Source organism: Acanthochromis polyacanthus, chromosome 1 (assembly GCF_021347895.1).
Source record: "Acanthochromis polyacanthus isolate Apoly-LR-REF ecotype Palm Island chromosome 1, KAUST_Apoly_ChrSc, whole genome shotgun sequence".
In the NCBI taxonomy this organism is placed as follows: domain Eukaryota; kingdom Metazoa; phylum Chordata; class Actinopteri; family Pomacentridae; genus Acanthochromis; species Acanthochromis polyacanthus.
In genome coordinates this window covers 65,757,621-65,784,416 of record NC_067113.1, presented here as the reverse complement: position 1 = coordinate 65,784,416, position 26,796 = coordinate 65,757,621, and the positions used below count along the sequence as shown (strand labels likewise).

Genomic DNA, 26,796 nt, shown 5'->3' with positions numbered 1-26,796 from the left:
TAAGTGTGTTAATCCATAGATGCTATGTTTTTGAGGAGGCACCCATTGACTGCAGCATCTTTGTGCAAAGGCTACGCAGCTACATCAATACACAACTAGATATCCAGCTTTAAGGGCTGCAACATAATTAGTGGAGAAGAAAACAAGAAGAAACTTTCAGTTGCTACATCTAATTGTGTTTTATATATTCTCTCATCTTGGTGTTTTCTTTTAGTTCTGGGTGGTTCTCAGCTCTCATACCTCTCATTTATCTTACTGCTCTAACATTACTATGAATTTAGGGTCTGCTTGTGAGAATGAGCCAAAACTGATTTTTTTCCCCCTGTTAGTAGTCTTCTTGACTACTAACAGCACTACTAAAATGCTGAATATGACATTCACATTCAGCATTTTGTACATTTATCCAAGACTGCAAAATGATCACAGGATTTTTTTTTCTTTGCAGTTCTATTTTCTTCATGTTACATTTTAATTAACATCAAGCAGATGGCCAGTCATGAAAATGTGGAGTGCCATCTGTACTGACAAAATACACCGCTATTTTACATTCATGTGCTCGAGCTATCACACCTTTCCTTTAGCGAGCAACACACTAACTAACTTCCTGTGTTTTTCATCCTTGTTGCCACAGTCTGGTGACTAAGCCCTGGAGGAGAGCTCACATGCATACAGATAGAAACAAGAAACTCACAGGCAGGTGGGCAGAGAGCAGCTCAAAGTAGGAGAGAAGAGAGGCGCTCTGCTAAGCTCGTCTGTATACGTGTAAAAAACTGTTCCGGGTAGAACTGAGGAAAGCTATGAGAGAGGTGTCTTTATGCAGAACCATAAAAAATGCATAAATCAGATGCTGGTAAACAGATCTTCTATATGTGGTTGGTACTGACACTGAAGCGGTTTTGTAGTGAAAACAATACACCACGAAGAAGACGAAGGATGTGTGTCTCAGACCCTCCACCCCCCAATTATTGTGGTGAGTATATTAAATTAGACACAGCCACCACCTCAGGGTGATGTCCACTTAATGCAATCTACTGTGTCTCTTTGTCTGCCTGGTGACATTTTATTGGAGCATTACCACTGCTCCCACTGGGCTTGTAAACAGACATAACTTCACAATGAGCACTCACCCCCATCTGTCTCCATCCTCTCACCTCCTGCCCTCACAATCTCGGTACACCACTGATCTGATGCCAGGCCCTAAATAACACCCTGATAGTCTTTTCTGTCTTCGTACCCAGAGGGAGATGAGAAAATTAATGTCAACCTCATGTCTGTGTGTTAAAAATGGAAGTGAAGGCTGGGGAAAACAGCTGATGTGGATCTGTCCGAGGTGCAAAAAATAAGTAGTTTAATCCAAATCTGTTTTTGACGAACATCAATTTACCTATCTGCCCAGTCAGAGGACACAGGCATGGGTGAGAATCTCTGTACAGGCACAATGGCAACAAATAGAGATGCAAATTTTAAATAAGTTTATTAACCCATAGCTACCAGGTACTACGACTACCTAATTTGCAATATATTTTCATCATTTTCTGCCTTATTGGTTAATATATTTTTAATCAGTTAAATTATTAACGCTAATTAATCAATTAAGGATCATAAACAATGCAAGTAGTGGGATTCTGTTAGTCCAGCAAACAGGCTATTGCCACCAAATCTATTTACAACTTGTAGGCGACATCCACATTAAGGGCCCCCAAACATTCCTGAGGAGATCTCACCTTAGGGAAAAACAAGCTCTCTTCAGCCAGAGAGGCCTCAAACAAACAGACCAAGTGTTCCAAAGAGGATTTTTATGGCCCAGAGACATCTCCACCTTCCACCAAAAGCCTCAAATTCATTTATGATGACATCTGACCCTGGTTAAGAAAACCTCCTTTGTGCAGACTCTCATAGGTATTCCTGTAGGACAGGGGTGGGGAACCTTTTTCATATCAAGGGCCATTTCAATTTTTATAAAGTCCTCCAAGGGCCATACTATTTTGAACACATAACAAGTGATGAAAAAAAGATGAAGAAAGTCTATAACTGCTGTGGTACTAAGCCTCATGATTGCTGCATTTGTAGACTCACCTAATGCGATGGCTGGAACTGTTTCTCTTTAGCGAGGCGTCTGATGTCAGCTGGCAGTGATGATGATGCTACTCAAAGCTGGTTTTCCAAGTTTGAGTCAGTCAGTCCTGAGCGGAGGCGAGTCTTTGCAAGAGTCAGTTTTGAAAAGAACTGTTCACAGCGGTACTTTGTCCCAAACAGAGATGCAAACTTCAGGGCATGTCTCCTCAGGATGGGAAAATCCTCAGCACGGACATACAGTTTGTAAAAGTCCAGCAGAGAGAAGTTGTTGTACTTGGCTTTGAGCTCGTTGTTGTTTTGCAGCTCAATTATTTCCATTTGGAGGTTGTCTGGCACATCAGATGGTTGCACATTAAATGGCGTCTCAAACATATCGAGTTCCTTTTGTATATTTTTCACATCATGAAACCTCTCATCAAATGCCTGGATAAGTTTTGCACACTCACCAGCATATTCAGTTGTAACATCAGGCTTTTGTTCTTGTAGGGTGGGAAAGTGCACAGTGTTTCCCCCTTCCAGTTGTCCTTGCCACAGCCTTAACTTCCCTTCAAATGATTTCACATTTGAAAGCAGAGAGCTGATGAGCTGATTGGGACCTTGCAGCTTCATGTTTAGCTCTGACAGGTGCTTGCTGATGTCCACCATGAAGGCCAGATCACAGAGGAACTTGCCATCACTGAGCTCCACAACAGGTTTCCCCTTCATCTCCATGAAGCGTCTGACTTCTTCCCACAGTGTATAAAACCACGCGAGCATATCTGCACGACTCAGCCATCGCACTTCACAATGATACACCAGATCACCATACTCTGACTCAAGCTCGCTGAGTAGCTCCATGAACTGACGGCTGTTCAGCCCTCTGCTTTTAATGAAGTTTACGGTGGACACAACTGTTTTCATCACATGGGTAAGCTTCAGGGAATGTGCACATAAACTCTCTTGATGTATGATACAGTGGCATACAACTAAATCACTTGGATCCAGACTCGGACGGCTCATTTCTTTTTTGACTAATGCAGTCAATCCTTTTTGCGTGCCAACCATTGCGGGAGCTCCGTCAGTGGCGATGCCGCTCAACTTCTCAAATGGCAGTTCAAAATTGTTCATGGCCACAATAACTTGATTGAACAAATCCTCACCTTTAATAGTGCAATGCATGGCTTGCAAAGACAGCAACTCCTCCTTCGTTTCAAACTCGGTCGTAATCCCACGCACAAAAATGCCAAGCTGCGCTGTGTTTGTGATGTCTGTTGTCTCATCACAAGCCAGAGAAAAATACTCAGTCTCTTGCAGTGTTCTTCAATGTTTTTTCAATATCTTGCACCATATCAGTAATCCTGTCTGAAACAGTTCTTCGAGACAAACTGACGCTTTTAAATAATTTCACTTTGTCGGGCGCGAGAAGCTCCGCGGTGGCTACCAGGCACTCCTTCACGAACTCTCCTTCAGCATGAGGTTTCAGCTTCTTGGCTATTAATTCACTCACCACAAAACTTGCACGCGTAATATTCTGTCAGTCTGTGTTTGTGTGAAAGCTGCTTGTTGCGCATCTAAACTCCGACGAAGAGTGTTAATTTTATCCAAACGCATTTGTCCTCTCAACTCCTGGAGTTTAGCATGTTTCGAGCTGTAATGGGCTCGACATTTGCCTTTTGCATCACCGCCAGCGCCTCGCCACACACAAGGCACACTGGCTTGCCTTTCACTTCAACAAAGAAAAAGTCATTTGTCCATTTTTCCTGGAATACGTGGCACTCTGCATCCACCTTCCTTTTCTTGACAGTCGCCATGATGCATCACTCGTCTTGTGTTAATCACTCCGGCCCAATGCAATGACACGTACATCACATGTTGTATTCACTGACCCTGACGTTGACTTGGACACGTCTGTTTTTTCTCAGAAAACTAATGCCTGGCAATTATTCCGCCCATAATTTTTTATTTATTCATATATGCATAAATGAAGATCTAAAATATAAAAATTGTATTGCATTGCGGGCCATTTGTAATGGTCTCGCGGGCCGTATACGGCCCGGAGGCCGGACGTTCCCCATCCCTGCTGTAGGAAGATTGGGACATGTATATTGTCTTGTGTTTCTACTTTCACAGGAAGGACACCCAGGTCTCTTACAGAGAGCTAGTGTGGACACAGAACTTTCATCACACCTTTCAAAATGACCATTTAAAGAACTGTTGTTCGCAGATCTGGGGGAATGCTTGGATAAATCCCCCCCTGCTGAACCTCCGCTCCGTCTCTGTACCTCTCTGTGATCAGATAAGGGGTCATTAATAATCAATGACCTCCTCGTCACCCTGAGGGGCTGCAGAAAGACTCTCTCTGCTCATTCACAGAACTCTCTCAAAACTCATGTTTCGGAAATGTATTTGATGATCTTGTGATTACCAATGTTATACTAAGAACACGTTATGCATTTTGGTCCAACTCTGATGTTCCTAGCCTTATTATTTTGAAAGTTAGTAAACTTACTGTTTGACATCTAACACCATCTCTTCCACAGCACAACAGTGTCCTCTTTTGACGTCGGAATGCCATGACATTATCAGGAATTTCACTGTTTCTAATACTAAAACTCTGTTTATTCAGATTACAAAGACATAGAAAACTGTTCTATTCGTCATTATATGTGTGTCATATTATTCTGTTTTCACTGTGGTACATATAATAGTAGATAAAGCACACAAACACATATTTATGAACTAGTAACTCCTATATTTGTTTGCTGGTATACTCTGTATGCTATCTTTGATCGTATTAAAATAAGAGTTTAGGGATCATGGTAGGAAAGTAAGCAGACCCCTTTTTGTGCGTTTTTAATATTTCAAATCCACGATTGATTAAATCTCATCTCTCCTCTCCTGGAGACAAGGGGAGGGCTCCAGACCCCGAGAAAGTCGCGCCGAAACTTCCAGCTCTCCGCCTTCTTCACCCACAAAACTATAAAACCTCCATGTGCCTTTGTTCTCTCTCTTGTTTCTTCTGGCTTGCTACAAGAACCACGTCAAAGCGAATCTTCTTTTTTTAAAGGCGCGCCTCTTCTCTCTCTTTACTCTGAAACGCTCCCTCGCGGTCATCAGAGCGGGCCTCTGATAACTCCGACTTCTTTAATCATTGCCTTTTTGTTCAGAATAGATATTTTTGCTCATTTCCAACAAACAGAGCTAAATTTTGTTTACCGGCGATTTTTTTTTTTTTTTTAATAGGAACCAATTCGATCCCATTCCAGTTTTTTCTTCTAGTCTACAGCGGCTCCATCTAGACTTCTGCTCCGTTCCTCAGCCAAACCGGCCGGCAGAAATACAACGTGAGCCTTCAGTTTTGTCAAGTTATTTTTTTATCAACCGAAGAAAAGAGCTGTTCCGGCTCTCTCCACCATCAGCTGAGCACCAATCGAACTGGGTCGAGCCAGACCCAGACAGGCACTCGAAGTTTGAAGCGGGCAGGACGCACCACTGTTGCCATAACCATCCAGCGGCACGGCTCCAGTCTCCCTTCGGGAACCAACTAAGCCCCGTGCGACTCGCAACCGCGTCCCAGCCCCTGAGCTTTTGGGTGACCCCTCTTCAACCAAGTAAGACCAGCTGACGTGTGTTCTGAGCTATTGGTTGATGTCAATAACAATAACTTGGTCTAATATTAATAACTCCGTTTAGCCACTTACCAGTTGTTCATATTCCAAATTCTTAATCACCTCATCTCTTCAGCGGTCTGATTACTCAGTACCATAATCTCAGATTTAAGGCAGATACAAAACATTCACACACACGTACACCCATCTTCTCTCACACACACAGCCTTTATTCACTCATGCATGTATACATTATATTTGTCACTCTCTCAATCACTATGTTGTTATTAGATTAGTCAATAAATGTCCTCCACTTAGACCAAAATTACAGTCTTTTTGCATTTATGTGTGTCTGACAGGTCACTTTTTCGAGGATTCTCGACATTCAGATATTAGAGTGACCAACTGATCCAAATTTAAATCAATCAATTTTTAATTAATGTTAATTAATTTCCTCGCAATCATAACGCGAGGTGGTGCCCCTTATTAATAAAACGAGTGCATAAATTAACTTTAATAAGTAGTTAATCCTACAAACTGAATTATTTCCTTTTTTTGCCTTTTTATTATAATGCACAGTGGAGAGAGACAGGAAATGTGGGGAGAAAAATGGGGGAAAAGCATTTAGACTCGAATTCATTACCACAGCTGAGCTACAGGGGTGCCTGATCTATCTCTTGAAAAACCAAAAACACGCCATTATGTACAACTATGTGTAATAGCGACAGAGGGATGTAAGTAGTGGAATCTTTTGTAATAGTGACAGAGGGGTAGGTGTCGTATAACGATGTACAATGGCAACAAAGGGATATCTGCAATATAATCATGTGCAAATGTTAATTAATTATTGCTTGGTAGCTTACCTTGTTCGACCAACTTTTGTCTGTGTTGTGCACTGTGTTGTTGTTTTTTTCTTTTTTGTATGTCTTTGCTCAGTTATGATATTATGTTATTTGTATTTTTTATTTTTAATCTGCTAATGGGACCCGAGATGGAAATCGAATGTATGGCTATGATCTCTAGTATTTACATGTAAATGCTCATTAATACGAACTGTCCCATTACAAAAATAAATAAAACATAAACCTTCTACGCATCACATTCTCAGCTGTAGAGCTCTAAACTGGTCACAACTAATTAAAGCAATACTTCTTCTTTGTTGTGAAATAGTTTATTAGCTTCCTGCTGAGAGACACACATCCCTTTATCAATGAAAGTGATGTTTGCAATGTCTAAATGTTAACAGTGAACATTATTGGGCATTTATTAATGCTAAAACACACAAAAAAAATCGGTGTAAAAACCGTACATGTGCATAAATTTTAAATCAGTTTTAAATTTATTCTAATTTCTACATACAAATAATATTCATATCAGATTGATTTTTTTTTTTAAATTTTGAATTAACTTGTTAATGCTGGTGTGTGTTTTCTTTGAGAATTTTACATGTACACAATACTAATTCATGACAGTTCTTTTTCACAGCAGTCTTTTAACTTGTCATAGTTATCATTACAAGGGTAACATACTAGCCACATTCATTCATTCATTCATCAATCATTCATTTACATCTGGGCTTGTTTTTCTGTTCTTTTTTAAAATGTATTCTGGGGCAAAGGTGTCAAAAAAATTTTCATCACCCTAAGATTACGTTTTTACTGACTGTCAAATCTAAATAGGAAAAAATATTTTGGGAAAAAAAACACAAAGTTAACAACAAAAGCAAAAATAGTACCTTTTACCAGGTATAAAAATAGCCCCCGTGTAGGCTAAAAGCAGGGGGTGCATTTATTTGAGTCCTCTAAGAGATTGATAAATACATTTGGGGAATTATCCAACTGTGAAAAGTTAGTAACTGTGTTTTTCAAAAGATCGACTTGTTTGTTTCTGCTTTTTAAGTAATAACTCGGATTTTTCAAGCATCAGCAACTCCAAACTGTGACCGACTTCAGTACACACTCAGCATTATAGTGGGGCAGATTAATTCAATATTCCATAAGAATCTTTCACTTGGTGATACAAGCACCAAATTTGACACAAATGATGTTTAGGATGTGCATTTTAAGAAAAGTACGTTATCCAGCTGAAAATCCAAGATAGCCACCAGTTTTCAAGCTGACCACCTCGTTAAATGCAAAGAAATGGTTTTCGAAGTAGAACTTCAATGAACAGAAACGTGTTCATGATCCAAACATCAAAATGAATGTATTCTGACTGGAAAAACTCAATGGTGTGAATTAAGTTCCAATATGGCCACCTGTTTTAAAATGGCAGCAATAATGTGACTGAAAATTAGGGGTTTCAGAAGCTGTTTGATAACAGATATTGCATTAAGTTGAAGGCAGACATCCATGATCATTCATTGAAATGCTGTGGTCAGGCTCTATTGGTGTGTAATATTTTATAAGAGTGATGTCAAAGCACAACCAGGGCACACTGGTGACATCACTGCTGTGAGACTCAGCATGGGGTTCAGTGTCAGCTTGTAGTGTACTAGCTGTAGTTGTAGTTTACTAACCATTGTAGTGGTGTACTCACTGTAGTTTTAGTATACTTGAGTGTCCCAAATGCTATCTGATAAGCCCCTATATATATCTCAACTAGAAGTTTAGTTAGTTGTAGTTTTGTCTTCAAAAAGCTCAGTCAATACCCACCTATCATAAATGATGTACATCAACATCCTTGAGAAGTTTGTCATCACCATGTATGACAAGCACAGTACTACAGGCAAGGTGGACAAGGCAAGACTGGACTTGTTTGCTCGGAAGCAAAGATCTTATGATGCCATTGGGTCTTATTATTGCCATGGGGCAGCTGTGGCTCAGGTGGTAGAGCGGGTCGTCCAATGATCGAAGGGTCGGCGGTTCGATTCCCGCTCTCACCTAGTCATGTGCTTGGGCAAGATTCTGAACCCCGAACTGCCTACACCACTGGTGTATGAATGTATACTGACTGATGTTGCAGGTTGATTAGCAACCTGCACATTAGTGTGTGTGTGTCTGGGTGAATAGGTAATGGTGTTGTAAAAGTGCTTTGAGTACTCTGATGAGTAGAAAAGCGCTATATATTATATATTGAATGCCCTGCCAACTGGGGCTGGCAAAAAGATGGTGACTTCTCTGGACAACTCTTCCACCCATTGCTCAGACTTGTGAGCAGTTGACAAAATGTGGCTGCAAGACTGAATGTCGAGGACGATGCAAATGCTATCGCTTCAGACTGCAGTGTACACAGTTGTGTGCCTGCAAATGTGAAGACTAGAAGAAGAAGCAGTCGAAGCTGCACATAAACAGTAAGTCGTTTCCTGACTCAAACAACACACAAATCTTATAAGTTTTTTCTCACATTGTTTGTAAAACAGAGAATGGAAGTCAACATTACCCTATATATTGGTAAAGTGTAATCATCAAAGTATTCAGTAATTTTGATTTTCTAAATGCAGAATTGGACTTCTCACACTCAAAAACATATTTTGATGTATAGACCATCAAAATAGGACTATTTAATCAAAAAATAGTTCAAACACCGTTTAAACCGCTTTGAATGGCGGCCATTTTGTATTTTCAAGTGGATAACGTACTTTTCCAAGAGAGTAGGTCCTGAAGCACCTGTGCGCCAAATATGGTGCTTGTATCACCAAGTGAAGTATTGTTTCAACAATCTGCCCCACTATTAGAACAGTGGCTAGTAAGTAATTTGATGGTTTGAAACACTGGGAGAACAATTTAGTTGTAAAGTTGTGCATTTATTTATTCTCTGCATTTTTAAGGTTATGCCAGAAGTGTTCTACCACAATTACTACAACCCATTTTATATTAAATTTGAATAAAAACAAAATGCAAATATTTGCATATCATGTAAAGCTTTTCATTTATTACAAACAATACAAGGTCAATGGATAAAATGTTGAAATTGAGAAATTTTATTGTTGCAATTACAACATAATAAATATGCACAGATAGCACACTAGAGTAATTTTAGTGTGCACTTATTCACTTCATTGGCATTTCAAAATATATTTCATGCTCCTTTTTTGCTGTCAAACTATGTCTACAATGAGAATAATTGTCTATGCTGGAATGTGTACTGTTTTAGACTTTCTGGCTTTCTGTCCTTAAGGGTGCTGGGGATGCATTTTTTGGGATAAGGGGGTGGAGGGTGTTCTTACCACCTCAGCAGGGGGCAGAGGTAGTGTGAAGGAGGTTTGGGGGCAATCTGGCTTATTCAGGTCACTGGATGTGACAGGGGGGAATGAGGACGAGGAGAAAGAGGAGGTCTGAAACACAGCAAGGCTTCATGGAAGCTCGAGGGTATGTGCTGCTGTCTACTGAGCCGGAGGGTGGGGTGCAGGAGAGGGCACAGGAGCTGCATGTCTGCTCATCCCAGCTCCTCTCCTCCACGTTTAATTTCACTTTGTTTATTGGAGTGGCTCTAACACGACATGATGAAACAAACAGATAAAATTTAATGAAAGAAAAACATTGAAAGAGGAGGAAAATATTACTTATTGGTGGAAGTGAGATGTAAAGGAGACAGACACCTTATCTCAGAACAAACAACAGAAGGAAAGAAAAAAAGGCAAATATGCCAAGATGACAAGCAAAGATTAAAGACTGGGCTGTCTGTAGAATGCTGTCTCAGAGAAAAAATACAGAAGAAGATGCATAACATAAAATGAAATCTGCAGGTTTCAGAAAGTCAGCTCAAAGGGTCTTTAGGACCCTTCTAACACCTGAAACTGAATTTAAAATGAAGACAAATCAGCGCTCGATTTAGACGGTCGCCAGGTCGCTGCGAGCGCCGGGAATGATAGGAGGTTGATGACATCATACAAAGTTGCTGCCTCCATGAAGAAAACATGATACGCGGTTCAGCTCGATCGAGCGCTCGATTTGGACGGTCGCCGGGTCGCCATTTGCTAATAAAAACATGGCAAATGGCGACCCGGCGACCGTCCAAATCTGTGGTCGCCAGGTCGCCATTTGCGACGTTTTTAGTCATTCCCGGAGCTCGGGGCGACCTGGCGACCGTCTAAATCGAGCGCTGCAAATGAAAGAACACAAGGCCCATTTCTGATGCAATATACTGTACCAGATAACGCAGATGGAATAAGAAGGAGTACAACAGGAAATTAACTACCACACACTCCCTCAGTACCTGCATTAAACATATGATAACATTTCTAATTTGTTATAATATTATTATTTCAGCTCACACTCATACATTCCATTGCAGGACAAATTAACCCCAAAGTATTACAAGAAAATAATGGAGGTCAGTGTGGTAAAAAAAAAAAAAGAAGGCGGCCTTTTCCCTCCATCTTTCATTTAACCTGTTGTTTCTCATCAAGCTCTACACATCTCCTTCCTCCAGTCCTTTCTAATCAAACGTCCACACACCATTCTTTCACTGTCTACCCTGTCTTCAATGGTGCTTTTTTCTTATTAGGACAGGAACAGCAGTGCATTTTAATCTGCTGAAACACACGAGTAGCCCACCTCAGTGTGTCTTCAGCCATCAATAAAATGTTGTAGATGGTTACAAAGTGTGGGGAGACTTTTTTTTTTTCCAAACAGTGAACATGCAGGATTAAACAACCTCATCCTTATAAACAGACATACACTCACTTGACTCCCCAGCTGTTCTGCACTGGGATACGTCTCAACGGAAAACCAATTAGAGTCAGAATCGTACTCCATCTCGTTAAATGTCTCTCATTAATGTCATTTAATTAAAAGCTTATCTCTTGTTGTGGAGGTGCCAGAGCCTTGGCAACCGTGGCTGAGCCCATTGGCAGTGGGAGATGGAAGTGAGAGAAAAGGCAAGAGGACCAGTTTTTATGAAGTGGAGACAAACAGACTGTAGCCGACTGCCTGAACCAGTCTCATTAGGTAACTTATTTATGCTGATGAACATTTGCAGTCTTTTCATAGTAACCTTCATCTTGCACGGTTGCCTCCTCTGTTTTCACATCCACATACGCTCACACCTGGGAGCCGCACAGCACTAGACAAACAGACTGTATGGTGTGCTATCCTTCTTGTGTATAAACACTTTGTCTCCATTTCTGCTCAGGTCAAAGGGTCAAAGACCGCATTAATTAAAGAACTGACAGATAAATGAGACAAACAGCAACAAACAGAGCTTCTTGTACCCAAATTTCCAAGTTAAACGGCTTGTTGCCATCCTCCGTGTGAAATGAAACTGGGGCGTATCACTGCTGCTCATTAAGACAGGATCTCAATAAGACAACTTCAACTAAACACGATAGACAACCAACAAAACAGAAGCAGGATTCTTTTGTCATTCCAAATGGCAGTGTTTTAATATTATTTTGTCCCCTGAAGTGAATGTTTCGTGACACCCCTCGTACCAACTTATAGTCCCCGAGAAAGGAGCTAAAAAAACAAAAAAAAAACAGGATAAACCAAAGAAGGCAAAATCCATACAAAAAACTGCAACATACACTACAGTTCAAGAGTTTGAAGTAACCCAGACAATTTCATATTTCCATGAAAACTCACTCTCGAATATGTTTTCTTGTATTAATCAGAAACCAAACAACCCTCCAACCCATACCACCCACATGCTGCCGAATGAGAAGAAAAAGAAAAATGATATTAGCAAATAATAATAATAATGAATAAATAAATAAATATGAAGACACACCAAAAAAAAGAGAGAACAAAAAAGAAGGGGCACACATCTGTCATGCATGTTTAACAGCACTGTCAGGGCCATATGGTCCTGTAGAAGAGTGCTAAGTCTATCAAACTGCAAAATCAACCATTCCCAAATCATCCTCTGGTGAAAAACTTTATTTTCTCCAATTTCAGAAATAACATAAGTTCGCGGAGTCAAACTGTGGCCTTTGGCGGATCATTAGATTTCCACTATAAAACTATTTTCTACGGGCCAGAAGGGATGCAAAAGCAAAAACATTTTCCTTTTTTGATGCCATTTGAACATTATCATCTAATACTCCAAAGATGGCCACGTCTGCAGAAGGTTTCATTTCAGTGTCAAATGCATCGTTCAAAGGTTTACAAACAGATAACTAAAAGTCTCACAATTTAGGACAAGTCCAGCACACATGTTCCATATCTGCTGGGGTATTACCACAGCCATCACTATGGTGCCATAATTTGGTCAAAAGTCACGTGCTCGTAACTCTCTCTCGCGCGAAACACGTACCCCACGCGCACGTAGCAATGTCTCTGCACGCAAAAAACACTCTGCGCACGCGTAGCAATGTCTCCGCGCGCAAGGAGCCTCGTGGAGCTCTGATCTACGCGCGTGGGGAGAAGACTTTTGACCCTTTGTGGGCGGATACCAGTGCTCGCCACAACCTCCCTATGATTGGCTGTCTGTGACAGCAAGAACTCACCCCCCACGTGGGATGCCACTGTATACAAGAGAGGAAATGACACAGTCCGCTGGAGAGAGTCCGCCCTGGCGAAGCTGCAAAATAACGTGGATAGAATCACTCTTAAACTCCCTGTCAGAATCACTAGAGTAGACACGCTGGGGTTCTGGCCCGATTCCGGTCAGTCCACCTGGGTAACTGCCGTTAGCAATGGATAGCAATAATCGCTGTACTAAAGGCTGACAGCCCCGCAATGGAGCACTGAGACCTCCCGTTTAGAGCCAGAAATACGTGGAGACACTCACTCACCGGCAGTTGGAGATCTGGGCTCGGTTCTGTGTGTGTTCGGCGGAACTGCAGTCCATGGGCACAGCAGAACAGCAGCAGCAGCATCAAAGGGGCTCCAGCGGACTGTGTCATTTCCTCTCTTGTATACAGTGGCATCCCACGTGGGGGGTGAGTTCTTGCTGTCGCAGACAGCCAATCATAGGGAGGTTGTGGCAAGCACTGGTATCCGCCCACAAAGGGTCAAAAGTCTTCTTCCTGCGCGCGTAGATCAGAGCTCCATGAGGCTACGTGCACGTAGAGTGTTTTTTGCGCCCGTGGAGACCTTTTTCCGCTCGCGCGGGGTACGTGTTACGTGCGCGTGACTTTTGACCCAATTATGGCACCATACATCACATCTGTCTTCTACCCTGAGGGTAGATTTTGGATAATTTAGATTTAGTGCAATAGATTCTATGCTAGAAACTTTCAACACCATTAGCTAACACAATGTAGCATTAGAACACAGGAGTGATAGTTGCTGGAAATGTTCCTCTGTACCCCTATGGAGATATTCCATTAACAGGGTATCTGCAGGTTTCAGTAAGTCAAATTTAAGACTTTTTAAGACCTTTTTAATGCCGTCTTGAATGAAATTTAAAACTGAATTTTTTTTAAAAAATCCTATAAATCCAAGCGATGGTTAGGGATCCCGCTGTACTAGAACCTCAATGAAACATCACGAAAAAGATCGCCAATCCCCTCATTTGAGGTGGAGGATTGAGGTTTCACCACAGTGTTCAAGATCCATAACACCTCGGATTTGAGTGTTGCTGTCCCACCAAAGATAACCGTCAGGTCAGTGCTGCTAGCACCGGCGGTAGCAGCGGCGGTTGTTGTTAGCTGGGGCGCTGGACCCACACAAAAATGAGAGATGCCTGGGTTTTTTTTTTGGCTCTCTGTCGCCATTTTATGCTTAGCACCCTGCATGTGCGATTCGACCGCTTTAATTCCCATGGTGCCGAGTTTGAAATCCTTCTTGCAAAGAATGCACCTGGCCTCCTCGAGATTGGCAACAGGTTTCAACCAGCTTTGAAAACGACTGTTCTCCAGCCAACACTGCTTAAACTTGCACTTACCCATCCTGACTGACCGGTGACGCGAGGAAGAAAGGAAAGAAGGAGTCTGTGCGCGACTGAAATTAAACTTCCGGCGCAACTTTTACGTTACTCAAAGTCCCCCTGAGTAAAAAAAAAACAGACCCGACAATTTAAGACCACTGACTACTGTATTTAAGGAATTTCTAATGAATTTAAGACATTTTAATGCCTTAATTTTAGATACACGAATTTAAGACTTTTTAATACTTTTTAAGGATCCGCGGGTACCCTGATTAAAAATCAGCTGTTTCCAGCTAGAATAGTCATTTACCACATTAACAATGTCTACACTGGATTTATCATTCATTTAATGTTATCTTAAATGAAAAGAACTGCTTTTCTTTCAAAAATAAGAACATTTCTAAGTGATCTCAAACGTTTGAACAGTAGCGTACATTTGGTATGTATGGCTTAGAAGAATACTGATTAACATTTTTTACCATTTCATAATATTTTATAGACCAAACAACTAATAGAACAAAACATAGAATAAAACAATCAACAAAATCAGACCTGCCAACCTTGGCGAAATATTTTGCGTACCACTTAATCTCACACACGCACGCAGAGCTCACGCTCATGTCGATAGGAAAAAAAACTCTCGGTGCTTATTTCCCTGATATGACATCGTATTTTCAACGTGAAAGTAACGTTATTAACAGTACATATTTGCCAAAAGAGACACACACACACACACACACACACACACACACACACACACACACACACACACACACACACACACACACACACACACACACACACACACACACACACACACACACCTCGCGCTCATGTCGATAGGAAAAAAAAACTCTCGGTGCTTATTTCCCCGATATGACATCGTATTTTCAACGTGAAAGTAATGTTATTAACAGTATATATTTGCCAAAAGACACACACGTACACTCACGCGTGCCCACACACACACACACACACACACACACACATACACATACACACACACACACACACACACACACACACACACACACACACACACAAACACACCATTTTACCATTGTAACCGCCAGCTGCTGCGGGTGGGGGCACAGGGAATGGGGAGAGAGGCGGAGGGAGGCAGAGGACAGGAGAGAGCGGGCCAACAAGGGTTCGGCAGACTCATTATTCTCTGCTACTCTATGATGATTGGTTGAAATTGCACCACTACACTGCTGCATCCTGTTGTCAGGCATGAGTATTGCACGTCCACATTTCTAACAGCACTCACAGATGTCTGCAGCTTTTTGCGTAGTTTAATGAGGCGGAGCGTACCAGCGTATTTTGATGTCAAATTGCGTACCTGCTACGCAAAATGCGTACAGGTTGGTAGGTCTGCAAAATGAAAAGAAAAGCAGCAGCCCAAAAACCAGGCCATCTTCATGACCTGCACTAGTCTCCATGTGTCACCAAAACTGTCCAATCATTTGTTTACAGTACTGCAACTCAAATTTAACAGTGTATTGATGTCTCCTTGATACCAACCAAGTGAGCCAAACTACAGCTTTATAGGAGATTTAAACCTCCTTTTCCAGGTCAAATATACATATTGATTTGATGCATCCACATAATACAAAACGATCAGCTCCAAATCATATAAAACAACTTGATATTCACCGAACAATCACATCATTTCAGGTTCTTTTGTGCTGTATTCTGGTTGAGGGCACATTGTAATCACAGACTATATTGTTTATGGTGATGAAGCATACAATTAAACAAGCACGGGCACTTATTAGCAAATGAAGGGAATGATAGCTCCTCAGCATGCATTGTATAATGATGAGAGATAAGATAATGCTGTATGTGATGCTGTGCTCCACTGTGCTTTTCTTACACTGCACTAACACACAACTCCTACATAAGCCGAGTAGGATGCTGAAGCTGTCCAAGGGTGTGGATTAGAGCAATCTAACTACAAGAGTACGAGGTTTTCTTTACATATGTGCGTGTCTTTCCTAAATCCCCCAGGATTTAGGAAGCTGTCATGTTAAACCCTTTGGTCTAGCCTTTGACCAAATTCCCCTTGTCTGCTCATGCCCCTGGGGCAAGCAATTGCAAATCAAGCAGCTACACCTCTAAGCCGTGCAGAATAAAGGAGGAAGCAACGTCAGTACTCACCGTTGATAACCGGGGTGTACACTACAATGCCAGCCAGATTTGGGTCAGACACCGTTTTGTCCAGGATGAGCCCTCCGATGCTGCAGAGCACAACATAATTAGATGATTATCTATCGCTGCTGTGTGTGACAGACAAAAAGCAGACAGACAAAAAGAGAAAGACAGGGCTTTGTCTTCATCTGAATGCTGTACACAGCTAAAGTGTGTGCACTAAAAATGCATGTACTAACAGAAACTGATAGACAGTACAATCAAAGGGGAGAAGGATTTTAGTTGCTTTCAGCTGATGGTGTCCACAGCTAATATTTGTAAATTCTCCCTCCTCCATTAAAGCCTGAGAGGACATGTTGTATCACCTGCACTGACTGTTAAGAGGTGAGGGCTGGAAAGAGAAAGAGAGAGAGAGAGAGAGAGAGAGAGAGAGAGAGAGAGAGAGAGAGAGAGAGAGAGAGAGAGAGAGTGAGTGAGTGAGAGTGTGCAGGACAATAATTCTCTTCCTACTGGCGGCATTTGCAAGACCGCGAGACTCAAGGGGACCCGAGGGTGTGTGTGCTCGGGTGCTGCAATTTGTTAGGGGATGAGTCATCATGCAAACCAGACACTGGGAATCTCAGACACAGAATAGCTGTTCTTTCCCCTTTCAAGACTAAACACACACACACACACACACACACACACACACACACACACACACACACACCTGCTGATGACCATGGCAGTGATGACTGGCTCCCATCCGGAGTAGAGCAGGGTGCGGCTGGCTGGGTGCTTGGAGGAGATGACCATCCACAGAGGAGTCAGACACATGAAGAAGGCGCAAACCACTGACGACACATATGGGTAGGAGTCTAAGGAGGAAAAAGACATGCACTATATTTTCCTGTCCCTTTTTTTTTTTTTTACATCTTTGAAAGGAGCTGAAAAGCATTTGAAATGTTTCAGCACCAGTGGCAACACAACTCCTGACTGTCAACACCATTACAGAATGACTCATTTTCAGTAGCTTGGTTTAAGAACTACAAATACAATTCCTACCAAAAGCTTTTCTCAGTTTATTTCAGAACGCATCATGCCTTATACCAGGGGTGTCAAACGTGCGGCCCGTGGGCCAAAACTGGCCCTCCAGGGGGTCCAATCCAGCCCACGGGGCAACTTTGTAAAGTGGAAAAATTACAGAGAAGACATTAACTGCAAATTGGAAATTTGTAAATCTATGACTTTAAACAAGAAAATGATTTCCAGATCATGGACAAGTGTTTTGGATTATAAAGTAAAATACTAGATTTCTCAATGTTGTTTTGTGAGTTGCTATTGTCACACTTTGTCTCATTTTTGACATTTTTTTATCCTACTTTTGTCTCATGTTTTAGTTGTTTTGTTTCTCGTTTTTGTCCCTTTGTCTTTCTTTTATATCTCACTTTTGTGTTTTTTGTCTAAGTTTTATCATTGTGTTCCGTTTCATCCCTTGTTTTTTTCTAGTTTTTTCGTTTCGTGTCTAACTTGTCGTGTTGATCATAAAGTAAAATATTATATCGTTCCGTTCCAGATACTTGTGACTAAATGTTTTGTGTCCTTGTAGACACTCTGTGATCTGGAAGTTATAATGTGCAAAGGTTAAACTGAGGCATCATGTTTTTGAATTAAACTTATTTTCTCTGTTCATGAGGTTTTGTAAAAAGACAATTCCTTAAATGTGAACATTTTCAGAAAAACAAAGGAAGAATTTGGAGTTGTGGTTATTTTTAGGTTATTATGCTCTGATTTTACTGGTCACTTGAGATCAAATTGGGCTGAATGTGGAACCTGAACTAAAATGAGTTTGACACCCCTGGCTTATACTGACAAAACATAAGACACCATACAAAAACTTCGGCTAACTGAAACATTATCTAAAATATGACTGTTTCCTCATGTCCCGATTTAAAGAAACATTTGATTATCAAAACTCTCTTCTCTCTGAGATTGTGTATATGAGTATTTACCATTTCTGTGGGAATGCACACCTTTCACAATTTGACAAAAATAAAGTAACAAAGGTCTCCAAAGATTATAAATGCCATGTTCACACAATTGTGTCCTGGCCTCTCAGCAACAAAGGCATGCAGAATCTAGTGCACCTGGAGGGGACTTCATGTGTTATTGAGCTTTTGTGAATTTTTAAATTACCACAATGAAGTAGAGCCCTGAAGCTGTTGCACTCCTTGACCTTTTTGTAATCCAGTTTTCACATTTCACCAGTGACTCAAATATGACTTCTCTTAAACACAGTAAAAAAAAGTTGAGGAAACACGTTTCCATCCACAACATAACAATGATGTAAACAGACTGAAAGAGAAAATGACTCAACTAGATACTCCAAGCCACTTAAAAGAACTCCTTGTGGTGAAATAAAGCAGTCTGTGGGAGTGGGACTCTGAATGTCTTGACTGAATCTGGAATTCTACTTCTCTGGGCCACATACAGGCGATCATAGGTCACATGGACATATTGGTGTAGCTGCTTTTTCTCGACATGTAGTACTATATTTGTTTTTGTCTCTATTTCGTAGCGCCTCTCTCCTGTCAGCTGAATCGACCAATCAACTTGCATCACGCACCATTGAGAGCACAGCTACTCATAACACCCTCCTCTGCATAGGCTCACGGAGACACTTAAAGGAATTTTCAGAGAAGCACAATTCCAGCTTAATCCTTAGAGCTGTCAGTCAACTGCCACAACTGTTTAAATGAATACGATAAGAATCTACAGCCAAGAAAGTGGCTCAGCAATGCAGTGTTGAGGCACGGCAAAGCTCAGAGCTGCACGCTAACATCAGGGGAGAGGAGGGAGAGCCCGTGTCCAGTGAGGTTGAGGCTTACAGACTGCAAACTGTAGAAACAGGGATTGCTTCATCAGTAAGAAGTAGTTCCAGAAAAACCCTGCACATTGATTGATTCTGAGCATCTAGACTCTCCAGAGGCTCTGTTTCTAGGGAAAAGATGTTGCAGCTGAATTTTCTAAATGTCATTTTTGAAACTTAAAGCCAAATTCCATTCACCTCTACTGTCCTGTGAAATTTCAAAGTCAGACATGTCTGTAGCGCTTTGGATGAAGCAATGTTTTGAAAGAAAAATCAACTCCTTGCAAGATTATGAAACCCCAAATGTAAATAATACAACACCTCTAATCTACAGGGTGGGCCAAAAGCAGGCTTCACTATTTGTTTCACATTTCAAATGCAACTTATCCAAACCATAATTCCAAACCAGTATTCCATATCCTTTAGTCATATTTTGGAAATGCTGATAAGCCGTTTCTTCCAATGTTGGTTTTGATTTATTTGTGTTTATTTATTTATTTATTTGTTTATTTTACAGGGATTGTAGGCTGCACAGTGGCGTGGTGTTAGCACTTTTGCCTCACAGCTAGAAGATCACCACTTCACGTCCCGGCCTTCCTGAGATCTTTCTGCATGGAGTTTTCATGTTCTCCCATAGTGGAGTTTCTCCAGGTTCTCCAGCTTTCTTCCACAGTCCAAAAACATGCTGAGGTTAACTGGTGATTCTAAATAGTGTGTAGGTATGAATGTGAGTGTGATTATTTGTCTCTACATATAGTCCTGTGATAGACTGGTGACCTGTCCAGGTGTTTCCTGTCTTCACCCTCAGTCAGCTGGAATAGACTCCAGCCCCCCATGACCCTCATGAGGATTAAGCGGTGTATAGAGAATGGATCGATGGATGGATTGTGAGCAATGGCAAACACGGCAAGTAGATACTAATAACTGGCAATAGCCAGATTAATAATTGTGTAGTACTTGATAGTACTCCACAATATCAATCTGGGACCGCTCCATGTAAATCCGTTCGGAGGAAAGAGGCACGGATTGGACAATGCAACAGTATGTCCTGCCTCTGACAGGTTTGTTTTTAGCCAATCGCGGCAAACTTTAATATGTCGTCATCGGGTTACGCGCAGGTTGGTAGATTAGACTTAATTGGTAGATTAAACTCTTACCAAAACCCGTAGGTAAAAAAAGCACAAACATCTTTACCATCCAGAAATGCGCAAAGCGCCTCTCGTTGTTCTTCCTTCAAAGAAGCGATAGGAGATTCAGCTAAAACTGACTTAATAGCAGCATCTACACGATCGTTGTCCTCCGTTGCCGTGTTTGTTTTGATCTACTGACGCTTGGTGTTGTCGTCACACCCGGATATCCCGTCCATCATCCCGCCCCACACACGAATACCGCTGCGTGATTGGCCGCGAACCAACTTGGTGCTGTATGAAAAGTGAAGGCAGGAGCGGAGCAAGATGGTTTCTTGAGAGATTTGTGAACTCACAAATATCGCGAGAAATCAACTTGCTGGCAAGGTTAGGATACTAAAGCAGTATTGGAAATGTGAAAACACCAAGCAGGTGCACACATCATGGCAAGCAGCCTTTAACACTCCCCCACCTTCACATCAGTCAATTTATCGCACAAGAAACAAATCTGAAAGCACAGGTTCAGTGGTTGATAAACGTAAGCCTACTTTTGGTCCACCCTGTATAGTCCTGTACACAAATGCACAGCAGCGTACACTATTTTTATTGTTGACATTCTAAATGGATAGCATTAATTACTTGCATTCATTAACATTCCTACCACACAAAAAATATACGTATCCTTGAGCTGATCTAACTAAAGTATCTATTGAGTATAATAAACTCTATTTTCATTATTAGGCTCACTTTCTGTGGCCTTATTTTTTATCTACTTAAATAATTCCGTTCCATGCTTGCAGTAAGGTCACTACTACAAATATTTTTTGTGTTTAAGCAGCAAAACTGAAAATGCCCTGTAATAATCCACTTAACACACTTGAAAAAACATGATTTTCCACAGAAACTACATTTAGAATTTTGCAAAAATTGTCAGATCCATCATGAGAACAACTCAAAGATTTGACTGAAGAAACTCGATCTGTCCAGCAGTTCAGCTTTTTGGATTAAAAAAATGCACAACGCAGCTAAATAACGCTGTGCCCAATCACAGTGACTCGTTAGCAGATGCTAATACTCACTGAAGCTCCACTTCTGCATACATTTCATTCTGAGTTTGAGATACAGTATAGAGCCTGTGTGGTGCTACTGCTGTTTGATGCGGTCAAAGAATGGAAGGTGGCAAGTTTAGGAGCAGATTTCAAGATCCGCATTCGAGTTGGTGATGCTGTGATAAACGAGCCGAAGGTCAGCTCTGGTAGGCTCCAGTCCAATTTACCGTCTCATGCTAACATGATAGCATGTTCACCATCTAAATGTAGGATGTTAACAGCTAAGATTTAAATAAAACTTAATTGAAAATGCCAATATGGCTGAAGGTAATTTCATTAATGCTTCTTGTACTTGATCATAAAGTAACAAAGCTAAACTTACTCTCTCCTACAAAATCTGTGCTTATGAAAACTCTCTCACTAAGATGAAAGATAAGTGACTAGGAACATGAAAGGGTACAGCATTTAGTCTTTGAGCTTTAGTCTTAAATCCATCCGAGTTGCATCTTTTAAAGTTCTTCTCCGGCCAATGATTTAACCCGTAAAAACTGTGGATCAACCGTACACTGCATCAACTGTGACTTTGTTTAAAGAGCGTAAAACTACTTTACACAACACAACAGCAAGTCATCATGTTGGAATAATGCAGCCACGTTTAAACTGGAAAAAAAGACCAACTTGGAAGCTGACAGGATCGATTCCTTAGGTTTGTTCTGCAACAAACTCTGGACGTCTGAATCTGCGTTTGTCTTGTAGTTTCAGGGTACAAACACTGAGCCTGACTGCTCGCTCAACCCATGCTGTGTCATCCTATGTATAAAAGCATTATATGGCCACATTAATAAGGTAAGATAAACTTGAATTCCACCGTAGAGGTCTTTAAATGTAAGAAGAGTAGAACACCACAAAGAAATACACACCAACACAGGAAAGGCTTCTCTCAGTTTCATTACACTACTATACCTCTTTGTATCAGCTAGAACATATTCTAGCACAATTATTTTTGAAAGAGTAATTAGGGTAAAGCACCTGCATAAAGCCACTATCAGATGTTTCCAGCAGGATCCCATTCCAAGTACTAAATAACTGTCATCAGGAAACAGTCCCAGATTGATTATCTTGATGCTATAGAAAAAAGGGGGCTCATTGTTCAACTTGGGATATAACAAACTCTAGCAGACCTTCAGTTCTAAAATAAAAAGCAGAGGCAGAAATGCTTAGGTACACATTTGGGACTGAAATCTTGCCTCACAGCATCCCACCTCCTTCAGGAGCAAAGTTCCAGCCATAAGGGACACCAGCTGAGTTAACATGCTCTAAGAAATGTGACTACTAGCCAAGCTCCCATTAAAGTCTTCTACCGGTAAAACAATGCACACAAATCTCTGACACCCCGCCACTGACAGTCCCTGTTGCTGTGAATAAACCAAAGAACAAACAATTGATATTCCTGTCCATCTCTGGTGGAATACATTTTGCAGAAACACTCTGCCAGGAAAAAGAACGGCGCTGCTGCCAACTATCTCCTTTAGCTGGGAAATGGCACAGTGCTTCTCATCTACGAGAAAGAAGGTATTGTCCCACTAGTGGCGATAAGTACTTGCATGTTTTACAATAACAGACGGGCCACCACAACACAATGTGTGTGAAAAATGTTAAAACAAAAAAAAACAAAAAGCAGCTGAGAGGAGTTAGAAGTTTTCCCGTCAAGGAAACCTGTTTATTAATGGAAGGACTCGTCAGGTCGGAAAAATCAACATTTTTCTTTTAGGATGCGGTGGTTAAGTGTGGGAGCTATTTCAGGCCTGAGACATTCTACAAACAAGTGAAACGCATGTATTTTTCGTGCATAGACAATATTAGGCAGCTGAACGTTGAGCATTTTCAAGGCTTTTATGGACTGAAAACTTTCTGGGTTAGACAAACAGTTTCTCTGTGGAAGTCAGAGATAAATGTGTACGTTTGGAAAGATCCCAGTTGGTGCATATCAAATGACTAAAACTGCAACAATTAATCAATAAATGGATTAGTTTTCAGCTATTAAACTAATCGCCTGTTATACTGAGTATTGATTAATCTGTTTGAGAAATATTTTGTTTTTTGGAGAACAAAATGTCTAAATTCTTTGATCGCAGCTTCTTAAATGTGAATATTTTCTGGTTTGGTTTGTCCTCTATGATAGCAAACTAAATATCTTTGGGTTGTGGACAAAACCAAACATTTAAAGTATCTTCTTAAGGTTTGGAGAGACACTGACCAACATTTTTCACCATTTTCTGATACTTTATACACTCAACAACTAAATGATTATTGAAGAAAATCAACAGATTTATCGACAATGATAGGAATCGTTAGTTTCGGCCTTGTCTTGCACTACACCATTGTAAGATTCATCCAGGATCTATACACAGCTTAATCCTGATTAGAGTCCAGTGGGGTGGGGCTGGAGTCTATCCCAGCTGACTTAGGGTGAAGACAGGGACAGGTCTATCACAGAACTACATACAAATAATCACATTCACACCTACAGACAAATTTGAATCACCAGTTAACCTCAGCATGTTTTTGGACTGCAGGAGGAAGCTGGAGAACCTGGAAGAAAAACTCACATGTGCACAGGGAGAACATGCAAATTCCATGCAGAAATATTGCAGGAAGGCCAGGACATGAACATGCAATCTTCTAGCTGCAATGCGAAAGAGTTAGCCACCAAGTCACTGTGCAGTCCCCAAGTAAGATGCACAATGAAAAGCTTTCAATTGAATAAAAGTTAACCGGGAGCTTTTTTTCCCCCCGTAAAAGCCTGAAGCCCACAATACCCGAGATGAAACTCAAATACAAATAGTTCAGTCAGAGACTTGGGTGTGTAATGGCAGTTGTAGCTAATATAGCCTGTAGTGTGTAGTCAGCAGAGAAGAGGAAAGAGATACAAGTCAGATAATCGTATTTTTTCTTAACTCCACAACAGCAAGCTGTTGGTTTTCAAACTTGTAGTCTTGAATTTGAGTCATGCAGCAAATGGTGGAGAGTAAGCTGGAGCTTAAACTGAAAGACTTTTGAGAACTTCTGAAAACTTTTGAAGCTACTCCTAAAGTGGACAAAAAACCCACCAAAATAATTTAGACAGCTTTAAACTCTGCTGTGTAATGCCACTAATAACAGACACCTGCTAACTAATAAAACGGCAGCTGAAATAGGTCAGTTTTACATGAATTCAGTTACTTTGAGGCATTTTTTTGTTAAAACTGCAACGACAGTGTTCTGAATTTGCTACAGCCCTCAGCAAACCAACAACAGAAGACAATATATGCATCTACACAGCCGTTGGGGGTCACCTAAACAATTTCATGTTTTCCATGAAAGCACCCACTTTCATTCATGTACTAACATAACTGCACAAGGGTTTTCTAATCATCAACGAGCCTTTCAACACCATTAGCAAACACAATGTAGCATTAGAACACAGGAGTGATGGTTGCTGGAAATGTTCCTCTGTACTCCTATGGAGATATACTCTGCTTTTCTTTCAAAAATAAGGACATTTCTAAGTGACCCCAGACTTTTGAACGGTAGTGTACATGTATACCATTTTGGTGAAAACTGCCACTTTGAGTTTTCAAATAAATATATTAGAACATACATATTATTCAAATCAGACATATGTTTGAAAGTTTTTCTGCTTTTTAACACCATTTTGGTAAAGCTTTGTGCATCCTTCTTGGTGCACACTATACTCTGGTGTATCAGTGACTGAATGTCTAACACCTTTGCGTTTGTTCAGTTCACTTCTTTCTTCCTGTTTGTCTCCTCTTATTGACTGCCCTCAAATGAACCAGCCTTGCCATATCAACACACAGTGTGCATGCTCACGAGTTCTGGCCCCATTTCTCAGAGTTTGTGCTCCATCTCATGCTCTCATTATCCCTGCTTTTATCTATTGTTGTACCCTCTCACAATAGCACTCCATAAAGATACTGTTTGTTAAAAGCACTCTATAAATAAACTCAGCTGGACTCGGCTTGATTCCTGCAGCAACTATGTCTCGCTGGCGTCTCTCCTCAGCTGGATTCCCTCAAAACTAGAAGCATTAGACGCATTAAGTTTTTATGTGCATAGATAATCATGTGATTGAAAGTAATCTTAGTTGAGGGTAAACTAACCATTAGTTTCAATTTAGCAGGAAAGTGTTTGTGTGGCTGGGCTCAAGAACAACAGAGGCACTGTTCTGACAGCAGCAGAGCCAGACAGCCTCACTGCACCGCTCCACCATGGAAACATGGAATGTGAAGTGTGTTTAGTAAATTTAGCTCCCAGCACCAAACTGTTCCTTTCATAATGGAGAATATCCATGTCATACAGTTAGACCTGACAGGGTTAGTTATCATGAGGAGCTTTCCAAAGGAAACAGCTTCCAGTGTACGCCGTATTAAGTAATACAAGGTGGTGCAGCTCAGGTCTGGGTGTGACATGAATTAAATTAGAGATGGTCTGTATTGCAATTAGAGGGTGGCCCCACTATAGAGTGAAGCAAGGGGGGCCTCTACTGGCTGACATGGAGAGGTGTCTCAGAACAGATCCAGAAGAATCTAAAAAATGATTTCTAACAAAGAAAACATCGATCAGGCTCACTCCACTACAGAGATACTGTACTAACGGTGTTAAACGTGTGTCTTGTTACTTTAATCCAAATATTATCCTCGCTAAAAACCAGGATATATAGATATATAATTTCAGAATTTACATTATATCACTACATGTGCAGCACACAGAAGACTGCACAGTTCATTTGGTCCTGGTCAGGAAAAGACATCACACAATGTTGTCTTCTGATACAGCTACAGTCTATGTTCACACTTTTAACAGAAATGACAGAAAAACAAGGCAGTCTGTGAAGCTCTGGATTAAGTTCTGTTATGAACTGTTATCAGTAAAGTGCTAACTCATTTCTTTACAGTAAAAACCACCCTGATCATAGATCTAAACGTAAGTACTCACTGAAGTCAGTGATTCTGTGTTAACCTTAATACTGACACATTTTCTAATTGAAACGTACCTTTAAGTCAGAAATCAGTCTGAAATCAAGTTAAGAGCTATGCCTCTGTGGTGAAATTATCTCACGTTTTTGAAAATCAAAACATGGCACTAAACAATTTGCCATAAAAGACCACTGCCTTGCACACAGGTGAAATGTAAATCAATCCTTTTGT

The 26,796-nt window shown here is 40.9% G+C and overlaps 1 protein-coding gene across 1 annotated transcript in view; it reads right to left on the bottom strand.

Annotated features, from left to right (window-relative positions):
- The window catches only part of slc41a2b (solute carrier family 41 member 2b), a 75,300-nt gene that overhangs the window by 34,442 nt on the left and 14,062 nt on the right, over positions 1-26,796 (bottom strand). The window contains exons 7-8 of the mRNA XM_022219791.2: positions 17,275-17,422; positions 16,575-16,654 (exon numbers count right to left, since the gene is read on the bottom strand). Of these exons, the coding sequence (XP_022075483.2) occupies positions 16,575-16,654; positions 17,275-17,422 (228 nt within the window). The remainder of the gene's footprint in view (positions 1-16,574; positions 16,655-17,274; positions 17,423-26,796) is intronic.